The 24,446-nt window shown below is 38.9% G+C and overlaps 1 protein-coding gene across 10 annotated transcripts in view; it reads right to left on the bottom strand.

The window, feature by feature from the left end:
* The window catches only part of ARFIP1 (ARF interacting protein 1), an 89,405-nt gene that overhangs the window by 61,807 nt on the left and 3,152 nt on the right, over window positions 1-24,446 (bottom strand). For 6 of the 10 annotated variants that reach the window (XM_073341364.2, XM_073341369.2, XM_073341370.2 and 3 more), the window contains exons 2-3: window positions 13,717-13,796; window positions 6,360-6,461 (exon numbers count right to left, since the gene is read on the bottom strand). In XM_073341364.2, coding sequence (XP_073197465.2) covers window positions 6,360-6,461; window positions 13,717-13,796 — 182 coding nt within the window. Of the gene's footprint in view, window positions 1-6,359; window positions 6,462-13,716; window positions 13,797-14,876; window positions 14,982-24,446 lie in introns of those variants that run through there. The other 4 variants (XM_073341371.2, XM_073341372.2, XM_073341366.2 and 1 more) reach the window with 3 other exon arrangements.

The raw sequence follows: 24,446 nt of genomic DNA, 5'->3' as shown, positions 1-24,446 counted from the left end.
CAATGCCCATCTGCCATGTACATTGGCCAAACTGGACAGTCTCTACGCAAAAGAATAAATGGACACAAATCTGACATCAGGAATCATAACATTCAAAAACCGGTAGGAGAACACTTCATCCTCTCTGGCCATTCAGTAAAAGATTTAAGGGTGGCAATTTTGAAACAGAAAAACTTCAAAAACAGACTCCAACAAGAAACTGCTGAGCTTGAATTAATATGCAAACTAGATCCCATTAACTAGGGTTTGAATAGAAACTGGGGATGGCTGTGTCATTAGACATATTGAATCTATTTCCTTAAGTTAAGTATCCTCACACCTTCTTGTCAACTGTCTAAATGGGCCATCTTGATTATCACTACAAAAGTTTTTTCTCCTGCTGACAATAGCTCAACTTAACTAATTAGCCTCTCACAGTTTGTATGGTAACTTCCAACTTATCTGTTTTTGCCTGTATGTATATCTCTATACCTTACTATCTGTTCCATTCTACGCATCCGATGAAGTGGGCTGTAGCCCACGAAAGCTTATGCTCTAATAAATTTGTTAGTCTCTAAGGTGCCACAAGTACTCCTGTTCTTTTTGTACTTAAGTAGTTCTTGATCGTGCACATGACAAGTGAGAATACAGCAGCTCTTTTATGGAAAATTTTAATTAAGCGAACAGTGTTTTTAATTATTACTTTGGATTTTGTTACAGAACAAACTGTTTACTGGAGGTGATGCAAATAGTAAATAGTGCTGTATTAACATGTTACCAAATATTTTTAAAAAAATCAAGTACATTTGGTAATTCCTGTTTTATTTAACAATATATTCCTGCATGATGCTGTATGCAAGTACTGTAAGTGCATTTTAGTGCAAAAATTAAATAACCATACCGCCATTTCCCAAGTGCTCAGAAACAAAAAAAATACACACACACACAGATGTGTATTGCAAAATCATATATTGCATTTGCTTGTACAAGCATATAAATGGATTTAGGCAACACTTCTATGTTCAGGAGCAGAGCAGAGCATCAAGTTGGTCTCAAATGTTACTTTGCTGCTAAGGGGTATATTCCCAGACCAAGAGTTTGTGTAAGTTACATTAGCACTGAACAAGACTTGCACATCTAGATCTCTGTGCATATAGATGAGAACAAATACGTCTAAAGCTGCTGAAATATCTGCAGCAAAGTTATTACATTCACAAAATGTAAATGAAAATATGGGTCGAGTCAAGCATGGGGGTAGGGTTGCCAACTTTCTAATCACAGAAAACAGAACACCCTTGCCCCATCCATCTTCCTTCCTCCATCGCTCACTTTCACTGGGCTGGGGCAGGGAATTAGGGTGCAGGAGGGGGTGAGGGCTCCAGATGGGGGTTGGACCAGGGATGAGGGGCTTGGGGTATAGGAGGGGGCTTCAGACTGAAGCAGGGGGTTTGGGTCTGGAATGGGGTCTGGGCTCTGGGCTGGGGCTGCGGGCTCCAGGGTAGGGCCAGAAATTAGGGGTTCAGTGTGTGGGAGGGAGCTCCAGACTGGGGTGTGGCCAGGGATGAGGGGTTTGGGGTCCAGGAAGGGGCTTATAGCTGGGGAAGGGGGTTGAGGTGTGGGAAGGGGTTGGAGCACAGGCTCCAGATAGCATTTACCTCAGGTGGCTCCCGGTAGTGGCCAGCATGTCCCTCTAGCTCCTAGATGAAGGGGCAGCCACGGGGCTCTGCATGCTGCGTAGGTGCCAGAGGGACATGCCAGCCGCTTCTGGGAGCTGTATGGAGCCTGGCAGGGAGCCTGCCAGCCCCACTGCACCAACACTGCCACCAACTAGATTTTTAACAGCCCAGTCAGTGGTGCTGACTGGAGCCGCCAGGATCCTTTTTCAATCGGAACATCTGGCAACCCTACGTGGGGCCCCCAGATCCCTGAGTGGGGCACGATCACAAGTTTAAAAAAAGCAAAAAATATACTAAAATGATTCTCAACTGACTCCAACATATTTAAAATAAAAAAGACTTTCTTGAAATTTAGTCTATTTACTGATTGTAATCACCTCCGCCACCCTCTTTTATTTATGAAGTACTACTATAATTGTATAACTGAAGTAACAAATATTTCTTCCCCCAATCTTAGGTGAACTCCTTTAATCATTGCTGTGCTGGCTCTGCCTACAAACTAATAAACTAATACTCGCAGCAAAGCGGAAGAAATTTCAGAGCAGTAACTAACACATTATATATAGTTTTACATTAAACGCAGAAATAATGATCAAAATTACAGGAGAAAAGGGAAAAGCAAAAGAGGATCATTAAAAGTAACAAAGATTAAGCAAGATAAATAATACTTCAAAATCAGTATTGCTATGCCTTTTTTTTTTTTTTTTGGGGGGGGGGGAGACTGACAATAGTAAACACATCCAGAAAGCTACCCCAAAGGAAACAACAAGCTTTTAATCTTTTTGCGATAATTCTGATTATCGCACATTCTAAGTTAAGAGGGCGTCTCAGATGCGAGTGTAAAATTGTGCTACACAATCAAAGTTTCTCAATCACCATTTGCTTAAACCTACTGGTTTACAGTAAATATTTTAAGAACATTTCCTTACTGCAGATGGAAGACATTCAGATGTCTTGTCTTCAGGCTGCAGCAAACTGATATTATACGCACACTATGCTCTGAGGATTGCTTGTATTTTCTACTTTCTAGGTTACTAAAAAAATACGTAACTTCTGAAAGTAAGTGAACAAAAAAAAAAAACTAGCTGTTGCAACTTTTCATATGTAACCATGAACTAAAGCTACTATACACAGTTATACACAATTCCAATTTTCTGTAGTTAGAATTCTATTATTTAGCCAGCCACTATGATGCAAAAAAATCCACTTATTTTGCCTGAACAGTGAATTTAGAAGAGAACACACAGATTCTCTGAACACAGTACATTAGCATGTATTAAATTTTAAATATTTTAAAATGTTTAATAAAACATCCTTGAAGGTTCTCAAATACCATTTTTACTCTAAATCTGATTTTAAGTTAGAAACAAGTTTCCTCTTAATCTTTGCACAATCATGCATAAGTTATAAGAATTGGAACAGTTGCACAGGTTTAAAACAGGACAAGTTTTCGGACTACTGTTTTTAGCCTGCACACTAAATTCAACAATTTTGGTTAAAAAAAAACACAAAAAATTGTTTTTATAATCTGCCTGTATTGTATATTAGTCAGCACCCAGAATACTGCTGATATTTTCTTTGGGCAACAGTAGATGTATACCCTTTGAATGGAGGTGTAAAATACCATGCTTAGAAAGTAAGCAGCTCCACTTGGCACCTGGCTAGCTGAAAGCCCACAGAGTTTTGTATTTTTAAGACAAGCATAAGTCATTTGCTTTATGAACCACATAACAAAATAAAATCAGAATTCTTACTCAGTGTGGCTTTAACCTGAAAAGCAACCTGAAAAGTGGCACCATGTTAGTGTGCTCTCTGTGAGCATTCAAAGCCACATCCGCTTCAGTACTTACTTACTTTACTAACTAAAGAAAGTTTCTGCTTCCTTTTACTTATTAGCCCTGCAAAGTTAAAGATACAGCAAAGTACGTTAGAAGTGTTAGCCTGGCTCCAACTGTGGGACCTTTAGCATCAATACTCTATGACCATAAAAGAACTCAGGTAGACTTTGCAGATCTAGTAGTTAGAGAGTAAATACCTGAAAATCACTAAGTTTAAAAAAACAAAACAAAAACCCAACAACCCTCAAACATCACTTTCTAGTCTTACATTTATTTATTTGGTCTATTTTAACATTTACCATACAATCTAGGTTTGCTACCACAATACTAACCAACCAAGGACTGATGAAATTCCTTATAAAGCCAATTAAATTAATTCCTTAACAGAATACAAGCCCAATGCTTCTTCCTATTGCATAAGGCCCAAGTTCACTGCCACCGCAGAACTCTAAGTTCTGTTCTAGTTGCCCTAAACAGTCACAACTACCTTTAGGATACCATTATTTGTAATTTTCTTCTTACTTATTACACATATCCTGACTCTGGGGGCCCTCTTGAAGTTCTCGTTTGACAGCACAGATTTAAAGTCATTGAAGTATCTTTTCCCCCCATAACATGTATTAACAGCATAGTCATGGAAACTCAAAAGGACAAACACCCAGGGTGACTAGAAAAATATACCTATGACTGGGGATAAGAGCAGTAGTAGCTTTATATCTTTATTATTGGACACCATACTGTGTTCCATCCCCATGAAGTTCCATTCCTCTCGTCAGCCAGTCACTATACCTACCTGATGACCACAAATGCCGATTGTGTTATTCCCTGAAAACAATTCTTCCAGCCAACAAAAAAAATCAGTCTCTTCCTCACTCAAGGATCCAGTAGGGATCTACTAATTTTTAGGTCCTGCCCAGTATTTTTTTTTTTTTAAATACAAACACGCACAAAAAATATCCCCAGTTCAGTGTTGTATGGGTCTAATTCTAATTCATGTTCTACTAGAAGATATCCCTTAGCTCTAGGCTATGAGGGTAAACAAAAATTTAGAGCAGGAACCAGCCTGTTTTTACAGTCTGAAAATGAAAGAGCGCAAATCTCCATGGCTTATGCCACAGCAGCCCCTGCTGGTCAGTCAAGGAACAAATTATTAGCTATCAATTAAGTGTCTGGGGGGAAAAAAGCATGGGTGTTGAAAGAATGAATGAAAACTATTGATACCATATAGCGATAGGTATATTTCATACAGATATGTGGCACGAAAACGTCAGTTACCCAAATGAACAGAACTATTACACTCCTCTGCCTTTTGCAACACTACTTGATGCAGTTGCACACAGAAGCCAAGGTGCAGTTACATGTAATTTTAAATGTGCCACCTCTTATTTTAAGCCTTTTGAAGCGCCTGCTTTGTAGCAAGTAAAACTTAAGAAGCAGCTAATTGTGTAAACTAGCTGCCTGTAAAGTATTTGCAAAGCCCCACAAGTACCCAATTTAAAAATACATGTTTTGAAATTTTAATGAATAAAAACTTGGGGCCAAAAACCTAATGTAGCCTCTATTTTTTTTTTTTTTTTAAGAGAAATTTTATTACAAAAGATTTACATGCTGGACTATGAGCTATATGGTACATTACTAGTGGCAGAGTTTTGTGAATGTACAATAGTGAAAGTGTAAAGTAATTTCAGTACAAACTTATTCCAGTTTGTGAGTCTGCTTGATTTTATCTACTTTAATCATAGCATTAATGGAAAAACTTGTTAAAAAGCTGCCAAAAGACTGCCAAGATCACTGACATTCCCTTATCTCCTCCAATAGAAATTTCATCTGCAGAGAAATAAAATACGAGGTAGTGCTTGTTGAAAACTAACTTTTTGCCATATAAAATTAAGTTTACAACTAGGATAGAAGTGCACAAAAAAACCAAAAACAAATATAGAAGGCAACCTGAGGCACCAGAAAACATTCATCTAATTTCAACTCATAACCCCAGCAGTAATTGTCACTGGAATTTGGGTGAATTTACACAGAAATAATACAAATCTGTAAGTACTTACATTTTCTTAAGTCTCTAGTAGAAACACTTAAAAGTACTAAACATATTTATAGATGTATCTTAACTTAATGCTTAAGGGTGAACAAGACAACCTAGTAGTCCAAAAGGTTACCCAAACCAACTTTGGTAAGCTCAAATTTATATTTGTCTGTTTGATAAACTACTAGAATGCATTTCCATCACATTTCTTTGAACAAATACGAGCCTGCAGACATCTTTACGTAGCACAGTGATACTCAGACTGAGGCTTGCAAGTGGCTCTTTAATGTGTTTCCTGCAGCTCTTTGCAGCACATATTAAAAACACTGTGTGATTTAATTATTCACCAGTCTACGTTATTAACCTATCAGGATGCTTTTACTACATTATTAACCCATTGTAGTTGATAAAATAATAATGCTTGGCCAGTCATTTTGCTGCAAGAATAATAGATATATAAAAACTAAGTATCTCCCCCGTCATACTGTTTAAATATGACTACATATTATGAAAGTAAATTAAACAATGAATTCACACTATTGTGGCTCTTTGGGAAATGCTGATCGCTAATTTGGCTCCTGAATCACTGAGGACTGAGTAGCACTGATGTAGCAGTTTATAGTTGGGGAGAAGGTTAGACTACAAGAAAAGGAATAGGTTCACCTGTGACATGATAAAATATTAACCAATCTAGCCTTCTGTAAGCTCTAGGGAATCAACCCTGGCCAGATTCTGTTTATTACATGTTACCTTGTAACCTCAGCATTTCATTAACTAGATTTGTGATAGTGATTTAGTGGTAATTAACAAGACTGAAGAAATTCTTTTTACCCTGTTAAAATTGCATTCCCGTGAATCTTCAAGCTCTCCATTACTGGTCACAGGAATTTCTGCTGCTGAATTTTTGGGAGACTCTTGAGCCATTGCAAACTCCTACAGCATAAAAAGAAACAGGTTAGTATTTGCCAATACACCAGAGTGACTTGCATATTATAAAAGTGATAGAATATTTAACAATTGATTTTACATACCAGCTACTGTTACACAATGGGAATCTAATTCTAACATTTCATTGATACTGAATGAATTCAGATTTAGTGTATTTTAAAATCACACAAAAACAAAGTCCCTGTGTGATGCACAACTTGCAAAAAATTATCCAACACGGTGCCATGATTTAAGACGACAACAGAAAAGTTAGGACCAGACCCACATCACAGCATTGGGTAATTAAAGAATGTCATTCAGTTCATCTATATATCCAGATCAGAATCTAAGAGGTAGAATTAAATTCAGAAGGCCCTAAAGAAATAAACTTTTTGTACTTGTTGCACCCAGAGACAGATGGTACATACAACCTCCATCATATCTCACAAATTCCAGAATACTTAACAATGAATAAATAAATAAATAAATAAATACTTAACAAGCCAAGCTTGAAAAACCCCACTCATCATGGCAAGCAGCAAGTGCTTCCTTGTGAGGGAAGCGGCTTTAATCATCAACTGCTGAAGAATTTAAGCTCTCATTTTTAAAAAAGTTATGATTCTAGCCCTTCTGTTGCAATGTGGAACAAATTATACCAATGCAGCGCTGTCTTCTGGACCAAACAACTATAGTGTTTCTGTTGCTGTTCATGGCTCTGCCAGAAGCAGCAGAGTCAAATCAACAATCAGAAAGTCTGCTACCCAGAAAGAATCACTTCAGCTTCCCACTTCTGCAGCTTGGTAAAACAGTAAGCAACAGCAGACAGTTACTGGAGCCATTTATGTGGGAGTAAAACCCAAAGGAAAGAGGCTGAGGAAGGAGCAGATTACTGAGTTCATGCTTTCCCACTCCCACCACAGCAGTTAGTTAAACAGTCATGAAGAGAAGAGACAAAAGGCATCTTATTTGTTCCAATAGCTGGGGAAGGAAGACTACAATTTTAGACAACAAATTAAGCCTTCAAATAGGGTTAAAGACCAACATCTCTCCTGCCCCCACACAGAAAATTTAGTGTAGTACAAAGATTTATTGACACTTGCTTGGGATGTCCTGCATAATTCATATGGATAAAGTTTGTTATCATACATATTTTGTCTTCTTCCACCATTGTTTCAATTGTATGGCTGACATAAATTAAGTCTGGCTCAACAAGGAATGTTTCATTTACAACTTGAGACTCTCCCGAGACTCTGATAACCATTGATCCATTTTTTAACCAAGCACTGAATGTGCATGTGTCTGAAGCATGGATTTTAATCCACGTGTTTCTCCATCACCAAATGATTTTCAAAAGCAAATAAACGTTACATAAATTACACCTGCATGCTTAAAAAAGAAGAAAATCATTGACTATAGTAAAGATTTTTCACTCCACTCAGTCTTTTAAAGAAAAGATCATAATTTCATCCAACTGCAAAGTAAAACAGTGAAATGTGAAAGAGTAAAATGAGGGACCTGAGAATAAATCTTTAGCTTCCTGTGGGGATCAGTTGCATGAGCCACAAAGCAAGAATGTTAGCCATTAAGTATAGAAACATTACCTGTCCTTAAACTGGGTTAAAAAGGTGCAAAGGCTTGCTCAGTATGAAGTGCTATGCTCCTACGATACAAACAGGATTTTGTATGATATTGATAAAATTTGGTCTAACAGCACTAAGTTGCTTTAATAACCCTATACTTTTGAAATACTTTTCACAAATTTAAATTGCTATCAAGCTGTAAGCTTAAGAACAGGGAAAGAGTGTGGAGACAAACAAAAAAATTTCTTAGCAGTTGTGAAATCAAGTTGTATTTGTAAAGCAGGTACCCTCTACAAAGCTCCCCTAAAACAAAAAGGCTAAGATACCAGTCTGGCTTTCGAAAGAACTCTTATAAGCATTTAAAAACAAATTAGGAAGGGTGGATTACAGATCATTTAAATCAACTATGCATTCAGAAACACCTAGTAAAAGCAGTATGCTACTGTCCAAAGCAAATTAGTGATTTTTATGTTTGTTTAAGAAGCGTTGTCTTAAAGAAAAATATTTAGAAACTTATCCATGGAGACAGGGAATAAAAAGTTTTTTTGTTTTTGAATATTTCACACTTATTTTGTTTATTTCAGGAGAGCCCTTTGGGCTGAGAGGAAGGAAGATAGACAATTTCTGTGATCACCGCAAAAATTAGTTAAGGTATTTGGATTTTTCCTCAAATTAGTTAGAAGAAATCAGTTTCAAAGCCTTTCAGATCCAGAGTATTTATAAATCCTTGAGTTGGGATAGTCTAAAGGCCAAGAAGGGTACTGAATAGCAGCTCATCTACTTATCTGAACACTGGAACTGGCTGTGTTCATAAAACAGAAGGTCTAAGCACAAAAAATTAAGTGAATATCTTTCAGAAATCTATGATCATGGTTGTGATAATCAAATTTACATCACAAAAATAAAGCTTTTTCTGTCAAGATTATGGAACAGACTCAACTGTTTAAGTGACGTGAGGTAGCCCCTTCAGGGAAGGGGGTGCCTTTATTTTGGGCCTTGCAGTATCTAACACTTTGGCAGTGAATAATAAGCAGCCTGAAAGATACAACATAATAAGTTATTTTTGATTGATACTTTATAGAATCTTTAAAGGAAACTGTGAAATTATACATCTTCAACCAAGTAAATTATGAAGTATAAAAAAAAAATCCACCAAACTTAAAAATATTTGGATTTTAGGTTCAGATAACCAAGTAAAACAGTCCATCACCAAAGCAAGAAATCACACCATCCTGATCCACTTCAGCTGTCCATGTCCATAAAGAGTCACATGGTGCTTGTATTCCACCTTCTAGAGTCACATCAAAAGAGAAGACATGCACCAAATGCTTTCCCAACATTTTTCCAGATAAACAATTACTGTGGTTGTTACAAGGATGTTATTCAATTGTCAATGGGAGGGAAGATGATCCATGCAATGATGATCCATGGGGGCGGGGGATTTGTGCCACAAAAACACTGTCACTATTAAGATGTGGTGCATATGATGAACAAGTTTAAGAATTCCTGTCCCACATGAAATCTTTGTGGCCAATCAAAAAGTATGTCAGTCTAGTTCTATTGAGATTAGACAAATATCCATCCATAAACTGCACACCTTAAGTTGCTATACAAAGTCATTCATCCTTTAACAGTAATGAGATGGAAATGAGATTTACAATATATTTCACTATCTGAAGGTGCCCTTATATAGCACATATACACTTCTACTAAGACACGTATAGGCATAGTGTCTCCTTCCTCAAGAAGTACACATATAGGAAATACTAATGCGTTTTATCCTGCCTCGCTAGGATAGTAGTGGGGAAGTAATTTTTGTCCTTGTTCTGCAGGGATTTTATTTTGTTTTTTAATTGATTTATAGAGCTCTAACGACCCCACTCACAAATACAATTGCCAGAGTTACTCAGGGGGCCATACACAAAGCAATGCAGGTCTCAGAGCACAAACCCAGTTTGTGGGAACAGTTCTGTTTTTACGCAGGAAAGAATGGCTTCGTGCTTTGTTATATCTGATGTGCGTGTACTGTTGTGAATATTTGGAGTTATGAATCCTTTAACCCTTTTTTTGGCACCATGTCCCTACTTACCCTGGCTATGTGCATGAAAGTAATTTGTTAATTTATCTTTTCCTACTCTGAAAAAGTGTTACTTTCTCTTTTGTAATAAATACACACAAGTTAAAATTGCACGTTCCCTGATTTAGTGGGTATAACCAAGATGTTTAGGTATCACAGAAATAGGCACCTACATAGTGTTAGTAGAACAAGTCCTTTTCTATGGAAATTATATTGTACTAGAGACCTTAGGTCCTGGGATTTAAGTAGATTTATTTCAGCTCTTTGAAAATCTATCAAAGCACTGAAAATATTTACTGTCATAGATGCAGTATCCTGCACTGTCCCAACTTTGCATCAGAAATCTGAAGCAGAAGGGTACAGGAATGCTATGGAGATACTAAGATACCATGTATGACAGCCACCTTAGAAATACTTAAAATAGACTCTGCATTTTCAGCCTTTAGGGGGAGTTTGATAGGAAAATAAAAATAATGAGCAATTCAAACTGCATCCTCTTATTAATGCTCAATGCGGCCAGGCCTTCTTTGCAAGGTCACCTGAATACCCTCTCTCTTGGGATTCTTCACGTTTTCCTGAAATGGATCAAGCATTGTCCAAACAAACCTTCCAGTTTTACAATACAGTATGTCCAGTGGGTAGAGATTAGTCAGTTTTCCCATGATATTTCCCTCTTACAAAAAAACAAAAACAAAAACAAAAAAGGATCAAACCAAACCCAACAATGTTTACTGGGTGAATATGTAGCTAAAAATACATTAAAGTGCACCACAAGCCCTAGGGCTCTGCAGTACATATTTAGGGGGTGTTTTAAATGAACTAGAAGTACTTGGTGGATAGACAAATAATCTGTCCCACTCCTAATGAAAGAACATTAGGCCCAGAGATGCTAATCACCTGTCAAAATTAAGCCTTATTTTAAGAAACCTAAAAACAGCTGAACTGTTTTTAAAAATTGCTCCAAAACTGAACTCTCATACACGAAGTCTCCATACAGACCACATTATGATCGAATTATGACCTGCTTCAACTTGAAATGGAATACTATCTGTTATAGAAACCTTTGGAGCCATCATGCCAATATATGTGGTACTGCAGTTTCTGGACAAGTCAAAATACTTTAATTTATTATCCTATCAACTGTACAAGAGACTATATTCTTCGAAGAGATAGTTAGGTTGAGGTTAGAAGAGGTCAGGGTTGTCCCATATTGTCATGCAAGAGACATTAGTTTGACAGTGACCACATTTGGATTACCAACAATTTGAGTATTAAATATTTTGCTCAAATGCCTTCCATCAAAGACTTCAAGTCACTTTACTCATATTAATGAATTATGCCGCTCAATTACTATTATATAGATGGTGGAACTGAAGTACAGTGATGTTTCCTGACCCAAACAATATATGAAGTCTGTAGCAAAACCAGGAAGCAAAAACAGCATGAAGTGGATGTATTTTGTGGAGATTTTCAGGTGGGGAAAAACAAAATACATCACAAAAATATAATGAGAAAAATCCCAAACTTGTCTCAGTGGAGAGTAATTTTTTGTTCAGCAGCAGGAGGGGGTGGCACAGTCGGAGTATTTGAGCAACTGAAAAGGTTCCGAAGAGTTCTGTGGAACCACAAACTTTTGCATGAATTAAATGCTAAAGAGGGATCTAGATTAAATAGTGCCCCATTTTAAATTTTAAAATGGCTACTTTAATCCAAGACAAATACTAATTTAATCAATCTTTAATTACCATATTCTCTCTTTTGTCTGTTTATTAATTTGAATATATTACAAATTGAGGGTGAAATTCATAAACACCTACCTAATAAGTTGTTTTCATGTAGCTAATACAAAACCAAAATGTAATCCAATTTACGGTTTGATTTTCAGCCACACTACCATGGGCAAGGACTTTCAAAAAGTCAACTATAGGTATGGGATACCCAGAGAATGAACAACAACTGATTTCCACAATATTTACAACAACACAGATCTCCTTGTTTAAGTACAACAAAAACAGTTTTCAAATCAAATTATTGGCACTTCAGGGAATTCTATTTCATGAGCCATTACACGGTCAAACAAAAATATAACAAGCTGGACACGAGCCTTCACCTGGACAGAAAAGCTTTCTACCATTGGAGTAGAGCATTTTACGCATCATGCTCTCACTAAATGGCCTGAACCAGAAAAGTGCTGAGCCCTCATTACTTCCATTAGGTCACCTGGAGCAGAACGGGGCCTTAGATGAGTAGGCCCAAGAGAGTGTAAGTGGCATTGTCCTTATCATGGGAGAACAAGATTGTACAGAATTACGGTTTAAGTTTACACGTTGTGCCTCATTTTCAGAGGTTATTAGTCCAAAAATAATATACATGTTAGTTCAAAGAAGAGATAGGGAAACTCTAGAACAGACACATTTAGGAAGAACATTCATTTTGTGACAGTTTTGCCTATCAACTGATGCACTCTTTTTTCTAAATTGTATTTGGCCTATTCTGTGATGGGGAAAATATGTTCAACAAAATCAACTGATTCACTATGGAAGCACCTTTATACGCAGCTGGGCACCCACTCAAATTCCCAAATCCTCTATGAGTTAGTGTTTGACAAGTACTTCCACTTTGTGGTCAAAGCCATGTCTGCACCAAGTGAGATTATTGCCCAAGTTCCCTGGCTTTTCACCACCAACTTTGCAAGATGAAGTGGTCTCCCAGGAATTGAATTAGAAGTGCATTTTAGGTAATAGAAAAAATATATATATAAAAATTAAGTGTATTTAAAGTTTCTTGAATCAACTCAAACTATTCCACTTAATTAATATTGTACATAGAATTACATATCTTCTCATGTCAGCTACATGGGAAAGGGATTGCAGTACATCCCACCAGTGGCAATGGGATGTGCACTATGAGTTTCCCTAAATTCTTCAGACTGACAAGTATTACGAGACATGCATAAGATGACTACACACGACTAATGTTATTTATCCCCTTAAGGTGGTCTTTTCTTTCAGTGTCAAAAGAAAACTTTCCCCTAAGTTGTTTGTTTACTTATCCAAACTCAATAATATTTTTGTCCTTTGACTAACAATGTCCAATATAGCCCTTTTCATCCTGAAAGATGTCGAAGTTTACTACCTTAATCATCAACTACAAGTGGTCAGAGTCTCTGTTTTAGTTTTCACTCTATGCAATGTCCCCAACTACTGTATCATGCTGAGGAACTAATCAAAGCAGACTGAGGGAAGACCATCTTTTTAATTACCAGTGCCTCTTCCTGCAGTACCTGTATGTTCCTTCTAGTCCCCCATCCCCCCTAAATCCATTTAGTTCATACAATCAAGTAGTAGCACAGCACAGCAGGAAAGTTGCTGGCTGACGTGATCCTCAATTATGGACTAAACTTAGTTTCACTGCTTCAGATGCAATAGGACAATCTGAAGCCAGACCCAAAATTGAAAAGGCCAGAATAGAAATCTAGCTGCACCACATGCATGTGTGCACACCCAAGAATTTTATTATGCATTGCATTATGCATTTTTGGCAGTCTGAAACTGTTAGTGGGATTGGTTGATTTTACAATGTTACACAAATATCACCCAATCACCTCAGAGTCAGACTGGACCTCTTCTGCGGCTGGATGAGATTCATCAACTGCTGCGGGATCATTGCTGTGTCCTGACATACCTGAAAATGAAATACGTTGAGCATGCATTAATTCTTATGCAAGCGATTAGATGTTGTACCTCACAGACATTACTGATGAAAATCAGTGAACTTTCAGAAAATATTAGTGCCATGCTCCTTCTGCATTAAAATGTAATTCTTCTAAATTCACTATATCTGATGCTGTATAGTGGAATATTTTATAAAAGTAAAAGGGACAGTATCAATAACCAATTTTTAGCAGATTAATTAGTTTTAGCTCTTAGCTGCAGCAGCTAGATATGATCATAAGCACATTAGAGGTATTCAAGACAGATAGCATGAGTTTGGTGTCCACCATCTGGGAAAACCACATAAAACATTAAGGGTACGTTTACATTGCAACGTAAGCCTAAGATTAATAGAAATCGAGTGAGAAGACACTTGGTTTGTTAACCTAGGGCCTGAGCACCTACGCTCATTTGTAACCCCAGGTTGGGAACTGTTGAATCCTAGGTCCCAACGTGAGGCTCCAGAATCTACATTGCATTATGTGGGCCCCAGTCCAGCCATCCATATCCCAGATTCCCTAGCACCCTCCTAAAATGTGGCCACTCTAGCCCTTAGTTCATGGTGCAATGTGACAAAACTGGATTGTTCACTAAACTTGACTGTCCTGGACAAAGAAAGTCAGCCATGGGATTGTGGGATACTTTTGGCAGACTGCCAGAGCACGAGTCCAGTGGAGCTGCGTCTACATTGCAAAGAAATAAGGCTGGAACCCAGGGTCCCAGCTCGACTCAGGCTCAGACCTTCCACCCCCATGTGGTCTTGAGACTCTGGGTCTAAGCTCTGGATCAGCATGGTGTGTGTGTGTGTACAGAGAAATCGGGGGAGGGGGGGAGAGGGGGAAATTAGGCTTGAGCCAGAGTTCAAACCCCTGGTCTTACATTATTGTATAGACATTACCTCAAAACATCTTAAGGTAATAAGTGTTTAAGGCCATGTCTACACTACAAATTTATGTCGACTCAAGGTATGTTGACATACAGCTGCTGTAGTTAGTATATCACTTGTGCATGTGCATACTTGACTCCCTATGTCAGCGATGCATGTACTCACTAGTAGTGCTTGTGTCGATGCAGAATGTGGTGCACCATCGACAGGCATCCCGCTGTGCAACTCCCCACCATCAGCGCACTGACTTTTGGAAAGTTTTGGCAACGCCTGACGGGGCAAAAGTGAGTTATGCAGCTGTGACTGGGAGCATGCAATCAACTTCTCAGTTTGCAATTATCTTCATCCCATAATGGTATCAATATCCCATAATTTTTATGACTTTTTTCAAAATCCCACAAACCTGCATGGCCCTCCTGGCTGTCCACCATCTCTGACAGAAGCATGGAGCCTGCACAGCTCTGCATTTTTGTCATGAACTTTGCAAGCACAGGGCATTAAATCCTGCAGCATTTCATAAACTTTACAAGCACAAGGCGTATAATCCTGCAGCATTTCCAGAACTGCAAAAAGAACCAAATGAGTGGGGAGCATGATGATTCCTTGGAGGACAGACTGCTGTGGGACATAGTAAGAACCAATTCAAGGTTGTTGGCAGTATTCACCAAGCCGCTGCAGATGGTGAAGCACTGCTTTTCAGCCTGAGAATTTAGAACTGACTGGTGGGATCCCATCGTAATGCACATTTGGGACAATGAGCATTGGCTGCAGAACCTTTGGATGCACAAGGCCACATTCCTAGATCTGTCCACTGAACTTGAACCAGGCTCCAGCACAGGGACACAAAAAAGAAAGCTGCACTGACAGCTGAGAAACAAGTGGGATTGCACTGTGGAAACTTGGAATACCCAATTGCAACCAGTCAGTCAGGAATCAATCTGCAATAGAGAAATCCACTGTGGAGGATGCAAGTGTGCAGGGCCATTAAATCACATTCTGCTATGCAGGACTGAGACTCTCGGCAATGTGCAGGACATAGTGGATGGCTTCACAACTATGGGGTTCCCAAACTGCAGTGGAGAGACAGATGACATGCATATCCCTATTTTGGCAAAAAAACACCTTGCCACTGAGTACATCAACAGAAAGGGCTACTTTTCTGTGGTTATGAAAGCACTGGTGGATCACCAGGAATGCTTCACAAACATCAATGTGGGCTGGTCAGGGAAGGTGTATGACATGCATATCTTTAAGAACACAGGACTGTTCAGAAAGCTACAAGCAGGGACTTTCTTTTCAGACCAACAGATTACCATTAGGAATGTTGAAATGGCAACAGTGAATCTGAGAAACCCAGCCTACCCCTTGCTCATGAGGCTGTACACCGGCAATCTCGACAGCACCAAGGAATGATTGACCCACTGGCTCAGCAGGTGTAGAATGACAGCTGAATGTGCTTTCGCTCATTTGAAGAGTCAATGGTGTTGTCCACTCGCAAGACTGGACCTCAGTGAGAAAAATATCCCAATGGTTAAAGCTGCCTGCGTGTCTTTCATAATATCTATGCAACAAATGGGCAAAGTGTCTGCCACTGTATGATCGAGATGATAAAGGAGCACTTAAAGAAGATAAGGCCATTGTGGAGAAACTAAATGAATTCTTTGCGTCGGTCTTCACAGTTGAGGATGGGAGGGAGATTCCCAAACCTGAGCCATTCAAATTGATAAACTAAGCAATAAGAAGTCACCAGGACCTGATGGTATTCACCCAAGAGTTCTGAAGGAACTCAAATGTGAAATTGCAGGACTATTAACTGTGGTCTGTAACCTGTCATTTAAATCAACTTCTGTACCAAATGACTAGAGGATAGCTAATGTGACGCCAATTTTTTAAAAAGGACTCTAGAGGAGACCCTGGCAATTACATGCTAGTTAGCCTGACTTCAGTACCAGGCAAACTGGCTGAAATTATAGTAAAGAACAAAATTGTCAGACACAGAGGAACATAATTTGTTGAGGAATAGTCAACATGGTTTTTGTAAAGGGAAATCATGCCTTACCAATCTACTAGAATTCTTTGAGGGGGGTCAACGAGCATGTGGACAAGGGGATCCACTGGATATAGTGTACTTAGATTTTTCAGAAAGCCTTTGATAAGGTCCCCCACCAAAAGCTCTTAAGCAAAGTAAGCAGTCATGGGATAAGAGGGAAGGTCCTCTCATGGACTGGTAACTGATTAAAAAGACAGGAAACAAAGGGGAGGGATAAATGGTCAGTTTTCAGAATGGAAAGAAGTAAATAGTGGTGTCCCCCGTCTGTACTGCTGGGACCCGTCCTATTGAACATATTCATAAATGATCTGGAAAAACGGATAAACAGGGAGGTGGCAAAATTTGCCGATGATACAAAACTATTCAAGATAGTTAAGTCCCTGACAGACTGAGAAGAGCAATAAAATGATTTCTCAAAACCGGGTGACTGGGCAACAAAATGGCAGATGAAATTCAAGGTTGATAAATGCAAAGTAATGCACATTGGAAAACATATTCCCAACTACACATATAAAATGATTGGGTCTAAATTAGCTGTTACCACTTAAGAAAGTTGGAGTCCTTGTGGACAGTTCTCTGAAAACATCCACTCAATGTGCAGCGGCAGTCAAAAAAAGCAAACAGAATGCTGGTAATCATTAGGAAAGGAATAGAGAAAACAGAAAATATAATATTACTTCTATATAAATCCATGGTACACCCACATCTTGAATACGGTGTGCAGATGTGGTCACCTCATCTCAAAAAAGATATATTGGAATTGGAAAAGGTTCAGAAAAGGGCAACAAAAATTATTAGGGGTATGGAACTGATTCCGTATGAGGAAAGATTAATAAGACTGGGACTTTTCAGCGTGGAAAAGAGATGACTAAGGGGGTTTATGATTGAGGTCTATAAATTCATGACTGGTGTGGAGAAAGTGCTATTTACTCCTTCTCATAACACAAGAACTAGGAGTCACCAAATGAAATTAATAGGCACCAGGTTTAAAACAAGCTAAAGGAAAGTATTTCTTCACACAACGCAGTGTCAACCTGTGGAACTCTTTGCCAGAAAATGTTGAGAAGGGCAAAACTATAACAGGGTTCAAAAAAGAACTAGATAAATTCAGGGAGGATAGGTCCATCAATGGCTATTAGCCAGGATGGGCAGAGATGGTCCCCCCAATCTCCGTTTGCCAGAAGCTGGGAATGAGCAACAGGGAATGGATCACTTGATGATTACCTGTTCTGTTCATTCCCTCTGGGGCACCTGGTATTGGCCACTGTCTGAAAACAGGATACTGGGCTACATGGACCTTTGGTCTGACCCAGTATGGCTGTTCTTATTTTTAACAGTGAGCCAGAATAATGTATAGTGTTCTCCATCTGACCCTGCTCTTTTGTGGCCTATGTGTGGTGATTACTGTACATGTAGGAATATAACATTGTTAATTAGCCTATTAATTTTGTTTGTTACTGATCCTATGAGTTGTGTGACACCAAGCAGTAACTGGTAATTGGTTGCTTTCAGAACTACTGAGCACTAAGCAGCATATGTTGTGAAATAATAAAGATGAATTATGTTGCAAATACTACAATTTTATTCTGTAACAAAATCAGTGCAAAAGTTCTGAAATTTTAAATCAAATACATTATAAACTTAATAAAACTTAAGAGAATTTATGAAAGGGAAAGAATATTCATGTCCATTTCAGCTACACATACACCAACTGTAGGTTTCACAGGTCTGTGTATGTGAAGCTGTGATTGTCTTTCATATACTCCAGGGTGTGGTTTTAGAGGTAGTACACCAATCTCTGATGCCACATGGAATGTTGGGGGGAGGGAAGTATAAATAGGCCCCAATATTGAATTATCAATGGGCTGCAAAGGGAGGAGAGACGACGATTGTTAAATGTGCAGGTCCACCAGAGTCCACATTATTTGTGTTTGCTGCCTGAGAAGCCATATTATGTTCTGATGCATCTCTCACTCCTTTACCTGCTGGGACTCCTGGCTCTCTCTCCTCTCCACTCTTTCCTTCTTCAGGCTGTCCACTATGTTCATCCTCCAGACTCTGTGCTCACAGTCTCTCTTCTAATTTGCCACTAAACATCATTATTTCTTTCTCCATTATTTTGAGGAAGTTTGACCTCCTGTATAACACAGGCCATCGGACAAGATATCCATTCTGGGCTTGCAGTCAGTGAACCGTCCCAAGTCTCAGCCTTTTGAGCTAGCATGGGAAAGGAGCCTGTAGCTGCTACTACGGAGAATCAGACTACTGCCAAATAGCAGGAGGTCTGCATGCAAGATGCATCAGACCATTATCTGGGTTACATTCTGACAAGCCCTTTCAGCCTTAGCCTCAAATCCCAAATCTATTAGTCATGTAAAGCATAGAACAATGTCTGTGGTGGCATAGGAGCACAAACAAAAATTCTGCACAACCTCCCCAGGACTTTTACTGATTTTGTGACCATTCATAAAGCAGAAGGTGCCAACAGCACTTTACTTCTTAAAGTATGGTTCTACTTCGAAATTGGACTAAAAATTGCAGTTGTACCAAGGTCAACTTCCACAACAAATATGCACAGTTTACAAACAAAAAGGTGGGCTTTTTTAAACGTCAGCCCTTATTATTTATACTATGGTAGCACCTAGGGATCCCAAACAAGATCAGGGATCCATTATTCTAGGCTGTAGAATAAATATAAAATTGAACTGAAGTTGTATTTCCTTAACCAGGCTTCAGCTAGGTGTTAAAAAAGGCCCTGAGTAGCAGGCAGGAGGAATCCCAAGAAAATAATGAGTTTAAGACCAGAAGGAATGGAATAGGGATGATGTCTGGTTCAAACAACAACTAACGAGATAAAGCAACAGTTATCCAACAGTGTGTTGGGACCCCAAAGTGGGTCACAAGCCCATTTTAATGAGGTCACTAGGGCTGGCTTAGACTTGCTGGGGCCTGTGGCCAAAGGCGGTGAGGCTTGGGCTTGCGCCTTGCCCCACTCCCCCCACACAACCGGGATGTTGGGGCTCCGCCAGGCTCAGGGATTCGTGCCACTTCCTGGGGTCATGTACTCTTTTTGTTGTCAGAAGGGAGTCATGGTGCAATGAAGTTTGAGAACCCCTGACATAAGGGGCTCATGAAAAGAAGGCCTCCAATCAATAGGAGTGACTGCAGATGGTTTTAAATAAGACAAAAAGATTGTCTTAAAGGGAGCCAACATGGGCCTCCCCACCCCACGTACCAGTGTTAACAGAAAGGAGGGGAAGAGCAAGGAGGAAAAACCTTGGGTAGAAAGGAGGTTGTAAATCTTTCCTGGATTAAACCTGGGAATTAGGGTGAACTGTCTCAAACTGGTTGTTCTCTAAAGTGGTAATTGGCTAGGACGTAATTTGCTTGTTAAAAGGCATAAAAAGAATTATGAATTTGAGGTTTCATTGTGAGACCCTACCTGATCATGCTGGAGCATGCCAAGATGACATGGTTTTCCCTTAGTCTGGCCTGGTAGGAAGTATCTTGATCACATGCTTAAAAATACTTTGTTACTATATTGGGTGCAGTAACTGCTTATTTTATAGGCTGTTAGACATGTTTAGAGCAATTGTATAAAATATCATTTGACCATTGGACTTAAAAGGAACTTACAGTTAAATTAGTGTTTTGTGGTCTCCCATATTAACAATTCCAGCACAGGCACTATACATAGAATAAAACAGCCCCTGTCCTGAAACAGTTATGTTCTAAATCAACAGGAGATAAAGAGTTTGATGGAATGGATATAACATACAAGTAGGATGAAAAATGTGATGGTCTACAATTGGCATGGTAGTTCCAAAATTTATATTTTGTTATTTTTTTAAATATTTGGGGTGAAGTTTTTGGGAGTATGTCACGTTCTGGGGTGCAATTCAGACCAGTGAAAGGGTGCGTCACTTCTTGTATTATAACCCTGAGTGACCCAAAATGCTTCTGCTACTAGCAGCTCTCTATCTGGGACACACAGACAGCATGCACTTTGCGTTCTGTGTGTTGTACAGCTCCGATTTGACCACTTCGAGTCCAACAGCCTGCCAATAGTTATCAGACACTCTTCTGCCTTTACCAGATTTGTGATCCTACCGCTACCGCAGTCCAGATCTTCCCCCAGACCCATGTGCTCTGATATATCCAGCCCTCTCCCGCAACATTCAGAGGAACATTTGCTCCTTGAAGGACACACAACGCACCAGCCTGCAACATTAACTGGAGTTAACATTCACTTTGGTACAGACACAGCACTGTTGGTTTATATTAATAATAAAATAAAGCAAAAGAAGATAGGATTTTCAGTGAGTTCAAGTATAACAGATGAAGTTAAAAATACAGAAGCAAATAAAAGTGCTAATACTCATGTAAAAGTCTAAAACCTAATCTAGCAGGGTTTGGTTTGGGCTTTGTTCAAGACAGTCTCTCTCACCCACAGTCTTCCAGTAAGATGGTAGAGGACTCCCCACTTCTCAGTCAGGATCTCTTCCAGAGGCAGAAAGTTGCGGGTTTTTTTGTCTTCTTCGGTGAACAAATACATTTGAGATTGTCTGCCCCTTTCTCTTATAGTCCAGTGAACCTCTGAAATGGATTCCTCTGAAGGTCACCCCTCACAATAAAGTTTATTCAAGAAGTGAGGAAGACGAGATAGAACCTAGTGGTGAAGGAGGCTCCATGCTCTATCCCCCACCCATAGCTGGAGTTTGCTAAAATGCAAATTGCTCTGTTTCCTGCACTCTCTTCTCCCCAGCAACTGTCTTGATGGTTCTGTTCATTACTTCCACGTAAATTGAGATAAACACACAATTCTTTGTTTAGGCTAGGCCTGTTTAACAACCTTTTCCTAGGCAGGGCTGTCTGGTTTTGAACAAGTATTGCCATAAGGGAGAATTCACAACTGTACATATAATGTTGTTACATTACATTTTACCATATTACTGACCAGTGATTTATGAGTGTTCAGATGATACCTCATCAGGTATCTTTTGTACAAGACTATAACATGTAAAGGTGTGAATACAGGGTGCTTTGAGTCACAAAGTACATTAGCGGAAAAGAGAAACAAAGTTAAGTAGAGGAGAAACTGAAGGGAGGAGGAAAGAAGAGGTGTAGGAAGGGGCTAGTGGAATGAAGGTGAAGAAAAGAGACAGTGAGGAAACTGGAGCAAATATCCAATCAGCAAAGAGAAAAAACATCCAGAGTAAAAGCTGCAAAAACCAGCCAGATACTCATGCAAGTGTCCAAAGTCCTAGCTGCAGCTGTTTCTCTCTACTCCTGCCAGCTCAGTTTCATGTTGGCTTCTCTCATAAGTCTCTCTTCACCATGCTCCCAAGGCTGTCAGAAGGGCAGCATGAGGAGATGTCTGCCCTGGAAAGAAGACTAAACTTGCAAACTAAAACTGGGTTCAGAGGTCAAGATAGATTCTTCACCAGTCACTTGTAACAAAGATTATAAAGGTCAATTATGTCCTGCAGTCACCTCCGTAAACCCTTAGTCACTGAGGACATAATTTGAAGACGTACACAAACCCTATTTACACTGATGTAAATCACTGGAACTGTAGACACTTCTGCATTATGCATAAATAGAAAATGAACCTGGATTTCTCTTAACTGTTGTCTGTACGGCCTAACAAGAGTTAAGCACTTGCTTTTGATGCTAAAGCAAGCAAACAGCTCTCTAATACACACAAGGAACAGTTCCGTAGATGTAGAGTAATGTAGTGCTATTTTTACATAATCGCTTTTCATAATAGAACTGCACTTGAAAACTAATCTGAAAAAAATTTCATATAGCTGAAACCTACAAAGATACTGCACTGTTTGAGCAACCTGTGAGGTAGACAGCTGATCTTTAAAAAAATAAATCAAGACTGCCAATAATCTTTGGTATAATGAAAGGTGACATGCCCTGTGTAGAGTAAACCTCCTAGCATTCCACATTTACTTACCTTCACATCAGATACAGAAAGTGCCAGTTAAATAAAGCAGCACTAGTTATCTTCATATCACATTTCAACTTTCCAATTTGTGTTGAATGTTTTATTTACATAAAGTCTAACCATGAGTAGTCAGGTGGTCCATGTGATGTGTAAAGTAAGATAACAAGCAAGATATAAAAAACCTGGGGAAATAAATTATCTAAACTATATTACGTTGGGCTGACTCATTACCTTATTTTAGAAAGGTAAATAGAATTATGCAAGATCACCTACAGAATGAGCAACATTCATGACAAAAGCAAGAATACTAGCTTCATTCAGAACGGTCTTTGCAAGCAAACCAAGGATTATTTTTGCTCTTACTGATCCAAAAGCCATATGAACTACTTCAGTAAGTAATGCAAATAGGTACTTGCAAACATGAAGGACTTACCACTAGAAAAGGTTTTTCCCCCCCATTCTGCTGCTGGTAATAGCTCACCTTACCTGATCACTCTCGTTACAGTGTGTACGGTAACACCCATTGTTTCATGTTCTCTGTGTATATAAATCTTCCCACTGTATTTTCCACTGAATGCATCCGATGACGTGAGCTATAGCTCACAAAAGCTTATGCTCAAATAAATTTGTTCGTCTCTAAGGTGCCACAAGTCCTCCTTTTCTTTTTACCACGAGGTGATCACTACATATGTGTCCCCATACAACTCTGCTTATACTCCACTTTTGGCCTGTAATATTTCTGCCATATGTGAATGTCTTTGATGGGGATAAGTTTCCACTAGGGATTAGGAGACTAATAAACCCATTCTGAACATGACTAAAACACAAGACTACAAATCCAGAGACATTAACTCTGTCATGCTGTGTGACCTTGGTCAATCTCTGTCTGCATTTTACAAAATGTAAAAAGGGTGTTTTGGGTGACACTTACCTCATTTATAGCCATACTCCAAACATACATGTTTAATTTAAATAGAAAATAATCAGAGATCTCCCATTCAAACAAGGGGTTTGCTCTTAATCGAGTCACAATTTTTTTTGGTTAGTGATTGACACACATTGCAGTGAGGAAGACTGGATTCCAAACCACTTCTTTATTGTCTTTAAGGACATTGACCACCAACTTACCACAGACTTCACTAATGCATGAATTACCCAATTGGAAATACAATACTACCTCTCTGGCTGAATGGTGCTTGTTACACAGCATATTTTTATTCGAGATTATTTTCTCAATCTGCTGTGCAAAGAACATGTAACACTGTATCTAACAAAATGTGTAACTACTAATGCAAAGTGACTGATTATCCCATCCCTACTGCATTGTTCGACCTTTCTCGCTAATAAAACAACATTGAGTATCGCTGAAAAATGTTGTCCTCAAGTGACTTTTTAAGTTTCAGATATTTAAATTTGCATCTCAGAGTCCATTCTTCAAGTGCCATTTGTCCAAGATAAGCAGGGCTCCTCCAATCTACCTTTCAAATAAACATTGCCTTGCCAAGTGTCTCAGAGCACAATAAGGCCCCCATTTACACTGCAAAAACAGTAGTATCAAAAGGAGCAGTAACAACACAGTTGTCCACTGACATGATTAAAGCACATTTCAGTTCAACAGTATAGATGGAACCTAAATGCTTAAAGTTCTATCTGAATTTCTAAAATGAGGAATCCTTTAACACTGTCAAGGACAATCATGTTCTCAACAGACACTGTTGTATTTCCAAAG

The sequence above is a fragment of the Lepidochelys kempii genome, chromosome 4, assembly GCF_965140285.1.
Source record: "Lepidochelys kempii isolate rLepKem1 chromosome 4, rLepKem1.hap1, whole genome shotgun sequence".
Taxonomy (NCBI): Eukaryota; Metazoa; Chordata; order Testudines; family Cheloniidae; genus Lepidochelys; species Lepidochelys kempii.
The sequence above is the reverse complement of the archived record's forward strand: the minus strand, read 5'-3'. Positions and strand labels throughout refer to the sequence as shown.